The 15,875-nt window shown below is 35.8% G+C and overlaps 1 protein-coding gene across 6 annotated transcripts in view; it reads left to right on the forward strand.

Moving 5' to 3' along the window:
* nfixb (nuclear factor I/Xb) overlaps positions 1–15,875 on the forward strand; it is a 276,181-nt gene that overhangs the window by 79,178 nt on the left and 181,128 nt on the right. For all 6 annotated transcript variants that reach the window (XM_056453183.1, XM_056453178.1, XM_056453179.1 and 3 more), the window contains one exon: positions 14,706–15,237. In XM_056453183.1, coding sequence (XP_056309158.1) covers positions 14,706–15,237 — 532 coding nt within the window. The remainder of the gene's footprint in view (positions 1–14,705; positions 15,238–15,875) is intronic.

Consider the following 15,875-nt stretch of genomic DNA (forward strand, 5'->3'; position numbering starts at 1 on the left):
ATTTTTTGAACCAGGCTCATTAATCATTTATTTATTTATTTATTTATTTTTTTTTTTTTATGTTTTCATCTTTTTAATGGACAGGACAGTAGAGAGTATTGACAGGAAAGTGTGGGGAGGAGAGAGAGAGATGAAGGATCGGCATAGGACCTTAAAACAGGAATCGAACTCAGTTCACCGCGAGCACTAGAGTGCGTGTCTTGAGACACTAACCACTATTCCATTGGTGCTGACATTATTTATACTTTTAATACCAATCACAAATATATTTTTTATTAAAAATAAACTGATTACAGAAAAAATGCAACTAAAAAAATTTTATTACAGTTTTTATTAAATTTTTTCATTTTCATTCATTTAAATTTTCTTTCATTTCATTTCATTTTTGCAGTAGTCATTTAAAAAGATGTATCAAGATACATTTTTACCAAAAAAGTGACCATTTACATTATTAATGTGTTATTTATACTTTTAATACCCATTACAAACATGTATTTAAAAAAAAACTGATTACAGAAAAAAACATGAAACTAAGAAACAATTTTGTTTCATTATAGTTGCGATTTTTAAAGTGCATTTTTAATCTATCAAGATCATTTTAACAGACTTCAAAAGTGACAGTTTATATCATTTATGTATTATTTATACTCTTAATACTATTACAAACATATTTTTATTTAGAAAATCATACAAAAATGATTACAGAAAAAAATGCAACTAAAAAAAGACATTATTACAGTTGCGATTTGTAAAGTACATTTTTAATTTTTCAATATAATTTTATTAACAGACTTCAGAAAAGAGACAATTTATATTATTTAATTATTATTTATACTTTTAATACCCATCACAAACATATTTTTTTATAAAAAAAACTGATTACAGAAAACTAAAATGATTTTGTTTGATTACGGTTGCGTAATTAAATTTTTTAAACCATTGATCATAATCTAGATAATGTTAGACCTTAGAAAAATGAGAGTTTCTATTATTTATTTATTTATTTATACTCTTAATGCCCATTACAAACATAAAATCAAACAAAAAAAACTGATTACAGAAAAAAATGCAACTAACAAATGGTTTTGTTTCATTACAGATGCGATTTTAAAGTTGATTTTAATTTATCTAGATCATTTTATTAACAGACTTCAGAAAAGTGACAATTTACAATATTTATTATTTATACTCTTAATACTCATGGAATCAATGCGGCAGCTGTCCAACCTAAACAATTTTGTCATTATATTGGCAGCATTTTGGCAGAACTTATATTATTTTCCCCAAAGCAACTTTTGCAGCTATATATTTTACCCGCGCGTGCATTCCCTGGGAAACTGAACCTGTGACCTTGGCGTTGCCAGCGCTACACTGTGCCAGTCGAGCTGCAGGAACATCATTACCAGCCCGCATGTGCAATCCTTCATCCATTATTCCTCTTCAAATCTCTCGCCGCTGGCTTTTTTTGTTTGTTTTCACTAAATGACTTCCTATGCTACAACACCTACACCAGGATTTATGCATTTATATCAGCGAGCCATCATTGTTTACATTGCGTTAGGTGTAGTTACGTGAGAGAGAGAAAAAAAAATACTTATGACATCACAGTTTGTCTTTTATCAGCAATCTGTGCGTTTTTAAACAGATTTTTATCAATCACATCCCTTCATCTTTCTTTAAAATACCCATTTATCTGGTCGCAAATCCAGCACACCTTTCCCATTTCCTCCTATTACTCCCAGAGAATGTGTTGACAAATGAGCTGATGAATTGGGGGTTGATATTTCGCAGGCCCCAGCCCTTAAAATGTGGTTCTTCCCAGAGTGCCGTGCGTTCCGTGCAGCTCTGGAGCTCCGGGGCCCTCTGGGACGCATGTGCCTTTTCCTCTTTCTCCCCGCTGCCACAAATTGCTTGCAGATTTTTCACACGTAGTAATGTGCTGGTTTGTAAACTGGGGTAATTGCAAACACCAGCGAACAGCTTCAGCTATCGTCATGCATCACTGGCAGGCCGCGATCTGTACGGGCCTGGGTGCGTCCTCACGCCTCACACACTTTTATAGTGGTGCGCTCGTTTTTCTGGAAATCTGCTGTTAGGGTTGTGTATAAAGAACAGAGCGGTGTGTGTGTGTGTGTTTTTGTACTCTTTATTGCGCATTTAAGCAGATCTAATGGGGAGGAAATGATGACGACTGATAAAATGATTCCTGCACTGAAAAGATAAAATCTCCACATGTGTGGGGATGTGTGATTAAAAAAAGGCCAACTGGAGCTATTTTTTCAAAGACTTATTTTTTTCAGTATAAATAAATTATATTTATTTATATACTGAATATATACAGTGTGTGTGTGTGTGTGTGTGTGTGTGTGTGTGTGTGTGTGTGTGTGTGTGTGTGTGTGTATGTGTGTGTGTGTATGTGTATGTATATGGATATCTTCCAGAGAAAGATTATTTGTTTTATTTTGGCTAGAATAAAAGCAGTTTTTAATTTTTTAATAGCCATTTTAAGGTCAAAATTATTAGCCCCTTCAAGCTATATATTTTCTCGATCGTCTACAGAATGAACCATCGTTATACAGTAACTTGGCCAATTACCCTATCCTGCCTAGTTAAGCCTTTAAGCTGTATAGAAGTGTCTTGAAAAATATCAGATGAAAAATGTCAAATATTATTTACTGTCATCATGGCAAAGATAAAGGAAATCAGTTATTAGATAGTTATTAAAACTATTTTACAAATGTGTTGAAATAAATCTTCTCTCCGTTAAACAGAAATTGGGGAAAAAATAAACATGAGGGCTAATAATTCAGGGCACTAATAATTATGACTTCAAGTGTGTGTATGTATGTATGTGTGTGTATATATATATATATATATATATATATATATATATATATATATATATATATATATATATATATATATATATATATATATATATATATATATATATATATATATATATATATATAAACTGAAATTATATATTTCAGTATAAATTGTATGTATGGACACACACACACACACCAAGGTTATAATAGTTTTGGATTTTTCTTTAGTTTTAGTTTTTATTTCATTTTGACTTTGTTTTCAGGTTCAGTTAGTTTTAATAGGAAGATTTACTAGTTTTTATTAGTTTCTATGTTTTGAAATCGCTTAATTTTAGTTGGTTTCAGTATTAGTTTTTTTTCTAAATAAAGAAAAAAACTCAACCAAAGATGCATTTTTTGAGACAAGTATTCAGAGAACACATGACCACCATCATCTACCCATCCTCAAATTTAAATACAACAGCCCACAAGTACCTGCTTTAAGTACAATATGTGTGCAAGGCTGCTTCTGAGGTTAGATACAGTCGTGATGGGAAGTTCAGATCTTTAACATGAACCAGATCTTTTGTGACAATCCAAAGGACTCAACATATCAAAATTATGTAGTCAGCCATCACAACTAGTCCCTTTATTAATCAGGGGCCGCCACGGCAGAATGCACCGCCAACTTATCCAGCATGTTTTCACAGTGGATGCTCTTCCAGCCCCAACCCATCAGAAAAAACAGAGTACATTTATAAAGTACATTTTTAAACTTGCTAGATACATTTTAACCAGACTTTTAAAAAGTGATTTATTTATTATACATATGTTTTTTTTACAATTATTTTCTCAGTGTTTTCATCTTTTTATTGGATAGGACAGAGAGTATTGACAGGAAAGCATGGGGAGGAGATGGATCACCATAGGACCTCAAATTGGGAATCGAACTCGGGTCACTGCAAGCACTGGAGTGCATGTGTCTATGCGATCACCACTACACACATTATTTATACTTTAATAGCAATTACAAATATATTTTTATTAAAAATAAACTGATTACAGAAAAAAAATGCAACTAATACTATTTTTTATTACAGTTGCGATTTTTAAAGTTCAATTTGAATCAAGATTATTTTATTAGCAGACTTCAGAAAAGTGATCATTTACGTTATTTATTTATTATTTACCCTTTTAATACCCATTACAAGTATATTTTTATATAAAAAAAAACTGAATGCAAAAACAATAAACTAATAAATTACAGTAGTTGCGATTTTTAACATCTTAATCTATCTAGATACATTTTTACCCCCCCAAAAAAGACAATTTACATTGTTTATTTATTATTTATTTATTATTCATAATTTCAGTCAGTTAAATCATCACCATGATCTGAAAAGTTACTTACAATTAAGTTTTGCAACCCAACTGAAGCATGATTCACTTATTTAAACTCCATTACGATTTTCTGTTATGAAATAAACTTGAGTTTCACCAGATCCTCTCATTTAAGCCCTCAGTTTACCCGTGCTGCAGTTGTTCAAGTTTAGTTCAGTCACAGCAGGCTGTCATGTACTGTTTGTGTTCGGTTCACCATCTTCTGAATCAATCACGTAGTATTATCAGTTCACCGCTTCTCAAATCTGATCTCAGTGGACTGTTCTAATAACTGAGTAACTCAGTATATATTGGTTTATTTTGAGTCAGAGGAGGGGATTAGGCATGTTAAAAAGTAAGTCGTTTGTGAATAAGAATGGTTACTGAAGACGTGAATCTTTTCAAATGATTCAGTTGTAGTTGGTGAACTAGTTTAACCGCTTCGCTAATGATAATTTCGCAATCGCGATCACTAATACAGAAATAAAACCCATTATTGGTCACAAATGTGTTCAATTAATTGTTTTAAGTCTCTGTATTTAATGCTGTCACCGTGCTGGTAAGTGGATTGAACATAAAACAATTAAGTTATCAGGGGTCATCACAGCAGAATGAACTGCCAACTATTCTAGCATATGTTTTACACAGTGAATGCCCTTTCAGCGGCAATCCAGTACTGGGAAACAGCCGTACACACTCATTCACACTACGACCAATTTAGTTTATTCAATTCACCAATAGCGCATGTATTTGGACTGTGGAGGAAACCGGAGCACCCAAAGGAAACCCACGCCAACATGGGGAGAGCATGCAAACTCCAAACAGAAATGCTAACTGACCCAGCTGGGACTCGAATCAGCAACCTTCTTGCTGTGAGGCAACAGTGCCAACCACTGAACCACTGTGTCGCCCAAGGATAAAAATATCTCTCTCATTTTTTTTTTTTTTTGACCTTTTTGAACTGTAGGTCTTAAAAATCGTTAACCAAGCCCATTATTTGTGACAACTTGCCCCATACTGGTCCAACTTTCACACTGGTACTCTCATACTGGTCCAAAATGACATGTATTTAGAAAAGGATACATTTATTTTCTTTTCGGCTTAGTCCCTTTATTAATCTGAGGTCACCACAGCGGAATGAACCGCCAACATATCCAGCATATGTCACCCATACACTCCCATTCACACACATACATTAAAGACAATATAGCTTACCCAATTCACCTATACCGCATGTCTTTGGACTGAGGGGTAACCGGAGCACCCGGAGGAAACCCACGCCAACACGCGGAGAACATGCAAACTCCACACAGAAATGCCAACTGACCCAGCCGAGGCTCGAACCAGTGACTTTCTTGCTGTGAGGCAATCGTGCTACCCACTTACACAGTGACGCTCGAAGAGCATACAGTATACTGCAAATCTGCAGGTGTGTGTCAGTCGCCGCTCAGACTCGTCTTTCAGAAATCAGAGCAGACCTGCAGGATATCACCAGTGAAGAAGGAGAGATATGCATGCTGTGCTTTACCTGTGCCAACACTCCCACACACACACACACACACACACACACACACACACACACCTCACGCTTACACACCTTCACACATGCCCAGGTCTCTGAGGTGTGAGCTCATATGTGTGTGTGTGTGGGTCAGCTGTCTCTTTACCGCCATAGTTTTGTCCACGCTGGCATGACGCTGGCATGTCTGGACTGGCGTCCTCTCGATAGCGTGTGTTAGCACATGATTCTCCATGGCCTCCACCTCCCCGAACGTCTGTCATGTTGGTATTTATCACATTTTCTCTCTCTCTCTGTCTCTCACTGTCTCTCCTTCAAGGCCGCCTCTGTCCGCTCCTTCAGCCTCTTTGTCTCTTCTACTCTTGTGTTGTCAGAGTGCCTTTCTCCCGTATGAGGCAGGATCAGCCCTCACACCCGTCTTCATTATGGTTTTTTAGGGTCACAGAGGGTCACGGCCCACAGGGAGGGTCACGGACGCACAGCGGGCGACCAACAAAACCCTGAAAATCTCCCTCATTAAACCTGCCCGCATGCTTTACACACACACGAAAGCTGCAGATAAAGAAGACAACTAAATAAATCAATAATTAGTCATTGATTATTAGTAGTTGATCATTAATATTAAATGTAAATTCAGTTTTATGAACTCTACAGGCTAAATCTGCTATTCTTAATATTCAGAGTCATCTTTTTATTTTTCTGACGGGCTTAGAGATATTCAAGCTAAAGCATGATGCTATTAATAATAATAATATTTATCATATAAATAACAATAATAATATAATATGTTTAATAGTATGTATAATAATAATAATAATAATAATAATAATAATAATAATAATAATCATAATGTTATTTTATTACAATTATTTTTTATTAAATATACCAGAGCAAATCTCTTAGATAAAATATATTAATAATAATAAATAAATAATAATAAAAAATTTCATTAATAATAATAACAATAATGATGATGATAATAATAATAATAATAATAATAGGCTAATAATAATAACAATAATGATAATAATAATAATAACAACAACAACAACAACAACAACAATAATGATAATAATAATTATTATTATTTATTTATCTTTTTTTTTTTAATATGCCATAGGAGTGGTCAGTACTAAAGATTTAGGAACAAGGTTTTGTTTTTGCATTTATTATATAGACATCACCTATATGCAATAAAATTGCAGGTTAACTATGTATATAACAACTTATATTTGATTGTAACTTTAAATTAATCTGATTGTAGGGCAATAATCATTGTAAAAGCGCTATACAAATAAACTTGAATTGAGGAATTAAGTTGAATTATAGCCCATATGATTCTAAGTAGGCTATAGCTGACTTGACTAGAAAAAATATGGATTTGTTTACATTAATGCAATATCTTGCTATGATATAGGCTACATTATTATTTTTAAGTCTATATATATCGAAATAATTTATCTGACAATGAAAAGCGAAGTGAAATGCCTGATGTGTTTAAACGGCGGTGTGTTTTCATTTCGTTTTCTCAGTCATCAGTGTTTCCTCCTCTCAGAGACTGATCTTATTTTCTGCGTGGATATTGATCTTGCATCACATTATATTAGATTTTTCAAAAACATTTCGTTCAATTTGTTTCTTGTTATTATAACAATATAATATTTGTGCTAAACTAATCACCACAGTCGATTAGAGGCTTTCCAAAGCGCTTGAATTCGTCCTTTGTTTGTGGAGTATCATTTTACCTTTTTCCTCTCAATAACTTCACAAATTCGACATTATTATATTTAATAAGCGAATATAGAAAATCAGTGAAAGTGAAAACATGCGAACAGAATCACCATCGGTAAATCATCACCAAAGACAACTGCGAGATCCGAGACTCTTTTGCGGATTATTTAAACCGAGTGTTTTTGTTTTAGGCTTCCAATTATTAATTTTTCCCCCCATGTTTTTGTTTTCTTTATTGTTGCGCCAGCTCTGTAAAACTAGGCTAATGATTACACTTAGCTTTATAGATACAGGCTAGCTTTGCTAACTTCAAAGCAAGTGCATATTCAGGCTGTTTCTCAATTTATAGCTGAAACACCGTTTCTTAACAAAACAGTTAATTTAAGAGATTATTAAATAAGGTGTGTGGACACTTATTAAAGCATACAAATATATTTTAGTAGGCATTTCAGTTATTTTTTTTTCATATAGCAGCTCTTCATTTTATTTACTGTGTCACTATGAGTTTTGAACATGCATAAATCTTAATTTTAATATAAGCCTATATTGCAATAATTTATGCCATGTAACCTATGTTTTGCCTAGTAATTTGGCAAGTAATTTTTTTTTCTGCGTCGACTGGAAGGTGCTTGGGTGTGTGTTTTTCTGCTATTATTAATTGATTTTACCGTCAGTGACAAACTAACACAAATGATTCTCTGGCGCCCGACACCAAACACGCTTTCCAGCTCGTTCATTTCCATCCGACTGCTGGCACACACTTGAGAGATGATGTCTTCTCTCTTTTTAAGCATTAATATTGTAGGAAAAAATAACAGAGCGATTATTTTTAATTGAGCTGGCAGAAATCTTGCGCTCTTCATAATTTGTGGTCAAGATGGCGGACGTGACGTGCAGGTAGAGCGCCGGTGATGATACTTGGCAAAATGCTAAGAAACAAGTCAGTAAACGTTAAATGCTGATTTACAAGCTGTAAAGCTTATTTGTGGATTTACTAGCTGACCTCTCTGAGGTGCGAGGAGTCTCTGATGGGGCCGTGTAGGTAAGAAAGGCTGTGCTGTTTGATGACATTGGGCCTAATAATGACAACTTCTCCTATTTACAAACATTTATTTAAAAAACCTTTATTTGTGTAGACCTGTTAGGTATTTTTGGTGGCTTTATATATGTTTGAAAAGCTTATTGAAAAATATGACATGCCTCAGTGAAATTCATGACGCAAATAAGATTCTTTTTTTAAGCAAATGTCAAATAATTAATCAGCTTTACGAAAGTTTAACGTGGAAAAATAGATTTCACTGTATTTATAAACTCCATTTAATAGCTGACCTCTCTGAGGCTCAAGAAGTCTCTAATGGGGCTGAATAGGTAAGAAAGGCCGCGTGCTGTTTGATGACAGGTTTGAAAATGGGCCTAATAATGACAATTTCTCCGATTTATGAACATTTATTAAAAACATTTATTTGTGTAAGCCTATTAGCGATTTTGGTAGACCTATTAGGTATTTTTGGTGGCTTTATATATGTGTGAAAAGCGTATTGAAAGGGATGACAGGCCTCAGTGAAAGACATGACGCAAATAAGATTCTTTGTTAACAAATGTCTAATAATTAATCAGCTTCGCGAACGTTTAACGGGGAAAAAAAATAAAGATTTCACTGTATTTATAAACTCAATTTAATAGCTGACCTCTCTGAGGTGCGAGAAGTCTCTGATGGGGCTGAATAGGTAAGAAAGGCCGGGTGCTGTTTGATGACAGGGTTTATAATGGGCCTAATGATGACAATTTAAAATATTTCTCCGAATTATGACCATTTATGAAGAAACCCTTATTTGTGTAGACCTATTAGGTATTTTGGTGGCTTTATATATGTTTGAAAAGCTTATTGAAAAGTATGACAGGCCTCAGTGAAAGACATGACGCAAATAAGATTCTTTTTAAGCACATGTCAAATAATTTATCAGCTTCGCGAAAGTTTAATGGGAACAATAAAGATTTCACTGTATTTATAAACTCCAGCAACAGTTTATGAAAATGCGCAAATATTGAGTGAATTATATAGCAACCTGGCATATATAATCAAAACTGTAGGCTACATTTAATGATCACTCGCGTCATATAGTGCTTTGTCAGTTATACATTGCCTTGCAGTCATTTTATTTATTTATTTATTTATTTATTTATTTATTTGTATTTAATTTGAGATATATCTATGATCATGCTATCCAATCTTATGCACCTTAGTTTATTTTATATATATTTTTGTGTGAGTATAAATAATGTTTTGTAAAAACATGTATACACCATGTTATTATAACAAAATTTCGTTATTTAAAGTAGACTGTAAGAAAAAAGTCTTTTTTAAATGTCTTAATTAAAATGAATAGTCTTTCCATAAAATGTATTCTTAACAACATGCACAATTGTTATTTTTAAAATATAGGCTGTTTAGTGTCTACTCCATGATTTATTTATTTATTTATTTATTTATTTATTTATTTATTTAAATAGCCTGAGTTACTGATTTTAATTGCAGTAATTAAACAGCATTTTGTAATGTTTAAATAGTAAAGTATTATTTCAAAAAGTAATGATACATTTTTGGTTGGTGAAATGCTTTCTTTTGGCCTGTTTTCCTCCGTTATCATTCTATAGATGTGCTTTAGGCAAGTGAATTTTCAAATGCACATGTTGATCAAGCCCTAATTATCTCATACTCACACTGGTAGCACTAGAGGAAGCCATTAAGGGCTGTGTTTCAAACAGAGACGGGATTGTTTGAAATAAAGGTGCTGTTTTTTATTGAAACAAACGCATTCATAAACAAATGCAGCTCTCCTCTGGTTGTGTGCTTCAATTAGCATCTTATTAGAGACCTCAAGCAGGTGTTGGTTTTGACACGTAGGCTCCGATTTGAAAGAGGAAACACTAATGAAGAGTTTTGCTGCGACGGGAGAGCGTTATCACCATACATCCGACCAGTGATGTTTTCGTAGTCTCTCATTTAAGAGATATTTGCATACGCTGGCTAATCCAGCATTTCAAATCAATTTCCTTTTTCTATTGTTTGATTTCCCCTCCAAGCAGTCATTCGCTGATTTCTGAACATCAACAAGAGTTTGATCAGCAGGCTCAGGCTTTCAGATCTCAAGGAATCTCTGCTCCACTGTATGCAGCTGTTCTTTTAGAATCGCTTTGAATGCAAAGATAAAGTAGTCCCAAAACTCAGATTATGATGACATGTTTTTAAAACAGGGTATTTGCATGCACAAAAGAGAAAGGCATTTTAGATCATTCATGGCTGCGTTTCTAATGTATACTAATTTACATAAACTTTTAATTATATGGGAAAACATCTCAGATATGAGACATTAGTTTCAGTTCTCGCGCTCTTCTTTTTATTTATTTATTATTTTACTTGAAGTGACCTCAGAATCTGTTATCATGCTTATTAGTGTTCAACAGTTTTAGGTTTGTATTGTTTTGTTTTTAACGTCTGATGCCTAATAGGAGATTCTGATCTGGCGTAAGAGACTCTTTGAATGCAAAATCAAAGTCCCAAACAATGTTAATTTTGACAGCAAGTTTTGATTTATTTTTAGTCTTAGCCTTTTGACTAAAATTCCGTTTTAGTCAAATTTTAGTCTTCTGAATCATTTTAGTTTTAGTCGACTAAATTTCATAAAATTTTAGTCAACTAAATCTACTCTACTCTTATAATATTGTAATCGCATCCCGCGTCTACTGTGGATCAGTTACTTTTTAAATGTGTGTGTGTGTGTGTGTGTCATGCATCACACGCCAAGATTAAATCTGATCGGATATTTTCCAAAAAACGTCCCCCCAATCACATTCTCGTCTCGTTTTTATTAGTCAACGAAAATGTCAGTAACTTTTTATTATAGTTGGCATCATCATCACTTAATTTTTATAAAGTTTTCGTATGTAGAAACTTGTTCGTCAAGAAAATTATGACAGAAAATTTTCGTCAGTGATATTAACACTGGTCCTAAAACTCAGATTATGGTTACATGTTTTTAAAACAGCAGTATTTGCATGCACTAATGTACAATATAATGTATAATAATTTACATAAACTTTGATCTATATGGGAAAACATCTCTCTGATATGAGACATTAGTTTCAGTTCTCACTCTCATTTTGTTTTATTTTATTTTATTTATTTTTTTAAATTGGAGTGACCTCATAATCTGTTATCATGCTTATTAGCGCGCAACAATTTTAGGTTTGTATTGTTTTGTTTTTGAATATCCGATGTCTAATAGGAGATTCTGTTCTGGTCTAAGAGATTCTTTGAATGCAAAATTAAAGTAGTCTTTTAGTCTTTTGAATCATTTTAGTTTTAGTCGACCAAATTTTGTTATATTTTCGTCAACTTAATCTACTCTTATGATGACGTAATCACATCCCATGTCTACTGTGGATCAGTTACGTTTTTAAAGTGTCATGCATCACATACCAAGATTAATTCTAATTGTATATTTTCCAAAAAAACGTTCCCCCAATCACATTCTCGTCTCGATTTTATTAGTCAACGAAAATGTCAGTATATTTGTATATTAGTTGTCGTCATCATCACTTAATTTTTTATTAAGTTTTCGTCTAGTTTTCGTCTGTAGAAACTTGTTCGTCATTAAAATTATGGCAAATTTTTCGGCAAGGAAATTAGCACTGTTCCCAAAACTCAGATTATGGTTACAGGTTTTTAAAACAGCAGTATTTGCATGCACAAAAGAGAAAGGCATTTTAGATCATTCATGGCCGCATTTCTAATGGATACTAATTTACATAAACTTTTAATTATATGGGAATACGACTCAGAAATAAGACATTAGTTTAAGTTTTCGCTCTCGTTTTTATTTATTTTACTTGGAGTGACCTCAGAATCTGTTATCATGCTCATTAGTGCTCAACAATTTGAGGTTTTGTATTGTGTTGTTTCTAACATCTGATGCCTAATAGGAGATTCTGATCTGGTGCAAGAGACTTTCGCAGTAAACATTTTCCCAGACAACTTTGCAAAGTTTTTTTCAGATGGGTCAGATAGGCCTGCTTGATTGAGCCTCTTGTTTTTGGTGCTTTTGCAGACAAACACGGCATATGTTTGTTTTAAATTAGAGATGCACACGGGGTGCATGGTCGCTTTCGTCTTTGTCTCGGCCGCTAAATCCACGAGCAGCTGCCGGCTGCAGGGTCTGCTGGGAGTATGGGAGAGAGCTCTTTCTCCCATCGCCCCGTGCCAAGGTGGCATTACGCAAGCTGGTAGAGGGGAGGAGGGAGGGAGGGTCGCGTAAACCACAGCGACGGCGACTACAACCCAGACTTAAAAACACGGTTGCCATGACGAGCTTGATGGGATGCTGAACTTTGCCTCGGTGGAAGATCGGAACTTGTCAGACTGGCAAATTGTACACCATCGGACTGGACTGCGTGCTCTCTCTCTCTCTCTCTTTCTCTATCTCTCTCTCTCTCATTCTGCCACCAGCCCCCCTTCTCTCTTTCCCCTCCCTTTCAGCTCTTCAAGCGAACGTATTGGCTGAGCTACAGGCATCTTGTTGCCAAATAGGTGGGCCCTGCTCGTGTTGGCAAAGACTCAGGCAATGGTTAAGGAAAGAACGCGGAGAGGACGAGCGATCGAGGGAGAGAGAGAGAGAGTTGGAGAGAAAAGGAGTAAAAAAAGCAGCAGCACTTGGGTTTGCCAGCGGTCCTGCAAGCTCGTCCAACATTGATTCGGTTCTCTTTTTTTTCTTCTTCTTCCTGCCCGTATTCTGTGCTTTGCATTAGCCAGCTCCCCCCCGCCCCCCTTCGTGGCAGGAGTGTGCATGCATGTGCCTGCGTTATGTGTGTGCCACGCTCTCTGAGTTTTTTGCCGGATCCAAAGATCTAAGAAAACACTCATTGTGCTTTGCCAAGGATTTTTTTTTTCCGGCATTGTTTAGATTTTTTTTTTAATTATTTGGAAAGCAAGAGCGTTTTATTTTTGAGCGCTGAATGCGTTTATAGTTTGTTTTGTGCACACTTTTTATTTAATAATTTTAAAAAAATCCTTCGTAATTTAAATTTTTAAGAAAAATTCCTTCACTTTTTTTTTATTTATTTATTTTTATTTCATAACATCACATTTTACCTGGAATCGTTTGCGGCAAAAGCAAAGCAAAAGAACATTTTCAGATCTTGAAATTAACTTCTTTCCGCCGGCAATTGGAGCATCTCCAGTCTTTTTTTTTTCCTTTATACCCAAGTTTTTTTTTTTTGTCGCCAATTCTTCTTCTCTGCCAAGCCAGCAGTTGTTGTTTCGGCGTGAGTGGCAAAGAACTGGTGCGGGTGGATTTTTTTTTCTTCCTGAACGGCGTGCCAAATTTATGATGAGAGTGCAAAATGGTAACTACCAGCCTTTCTCTCTCTTTCTGCTGTGTGCTTTTCATGGTGCTATCTGCCTTCTCGATTGTCGAAATGTGAACATGCCTGGATTTCCGCACAACAGCAGCCTGCAGAGAGGATTTGATGGCAGGTCTTGAAGGGACGCAGTTCAGCCGTGGTCTTGTTGTGGCGAGAGTTGGCGGAGAAGGTCTGGGGCACGGCGGCCCTGGCACTGGGGCACCGTGGCGCGGTTTAGGCTTTGTCACTGAGCGTTGTGTGGTGAAGGTATTATTGGAGAGCTGAATGAGTCTTCCGTTGCCGTGGGGATCGCCAAGCTTTTCTTGGCCTGACTTGAGCTAAAGAAGCTGCTTTTTGTGAATCGCAGAAGCCCGGAATTCCTGCACTGCCTCTGCGATGTTTGTTTGAGTTGACTCGAATTGGCTAAATCTTTTTAATTTAATTCTGTTACGCGTGTCGGAAATTATGGGGAATTTTAATGCATGCTTGTATTGTGAAAATGATTTCAGTTGAAATTACCCTATTTAATCTTTTTAATTTACTAATATCTGCAATAAAAAGAAATCTTAATCAGATTTTTTTGTGTTTTTCAGTAAAAAAAAATGCTTAATTCACTTAATGCAGTTTTAAGATAATATATTTATTTTTATCTCTATCAAATTTTGAAATTTATCTTTTTTTAAAGCATAAACGTTATTGAAAACATATCCCAAAAAATACAAATTCTTTCTTAATATTTTGGATATTTTTTCTCGAAAAGCAAGACATAAATCCTATTTTTAGGTCTGTAAATTGTGTCTGCAAATTTTCCAACATCTTTTCATTTATCTGAAATTACAAATCTATTTGTTTCCCCTCTCCAACAGGATGAATTTCATCCCTTCATCGAGGCTTTGCTGCCACATGTCCGTGCGTTCTCCTACACCTGGTTCAACCTCCAGGCCCGTAAGCGCAAATACTTCAAAAAGCACGAGAAGCGCATGACGAAGGATGAGGAGCGCGCCGTCAAAGACGAACTCCTGGGCGAGAAGCCCGAGATCAAGCAGAAGTGGGCGTCCCGTCTGCTCGCCAAGCTCCGCAAAGACATCCGCCCCGAGTTCCGCGAGGACTTTGTGCTCACCATCACGGGGAAGAAGCCGCCGTGCTGCGTGCTCTCCAACCCCGACCAGAAGGGCAAGATCCGCCGCATCGACTGCCTGCGGCAAGCCGACAAGGTCTGGCGCCTGGACCTGGTGATGGTTATCCTGTTCAAGGGAAGCCCGCTGGAGAGCACGGATGGAGAGAGGCTGGTCAAGTCCCCGCAGTGCTCCAACCACGGCCTCTGCGTGCAGCCGCACCACATCGGAGTGTCCGTCAAGGAACTGGACCTGTATCTGGCCTACTTCGTCCACACGCCAGGTGAGTCTCACGTACTGTAACCCACTGCAGGAAACACGGTCCGGTTCAGTTCCGGGCTGCAATCCAAAAACACACTCGCATGCAAATATATGCAAATACGCCCTTTGTTTCTTTGTGTTTAATTGGTTGCTGTTGTGATCGTTTGTGTGCTTGCATTGAAACTTGAAGGTGCGAAAACTGTGTGAGTTTTTGCTTGACTTTTTGTGTCTGCTTTCCAGGTTGTGTGCATATAGTAAAATGTGTGTGTGTGTTAAAATGTCAGGTTGTGTATTGTGGCAGTGACAGCTGGCGTTCTCCCAGCTGGTGTAAAGGCCGGAGACACATACACACACATACACCGAAAGAGACAGAGGTTTATTACACTGCTGCCCTTTAGTACACACAACTGATCACATTCTCATAAACAGAACATTTGCTTTCTCTGCAGTCTCAATTTATGTATTGTTGTTTATTTTTGTATTTTGCTCAGCATTGAGAGCGTGCTGTAAACAGAAATCGATCATCAGATTGCTCATTCTCATAGAACAAACATTTTCTGTCCTATTGATTCAGATTTCATTCAATCTTCAATAGTTTTTTCATTTATTTCATTTAGCTGCCTTTAAGGAACGCAGTAATCAGAATGATCACATTCTCAT

Source organism: Danio aesculapii, chromosome 3 (assembly GCF_903798145.1).
Source record: "Danio aesculapii chromosome 3, fDanAes4.1, whole genome shotgun sequence".
Classification (NCBI taxonomy): Eukaryota; Metazoa; Chordata; class Actinopteri; order Cypriniformes; family Danionidae; genus Danio; species Danio aesculapii.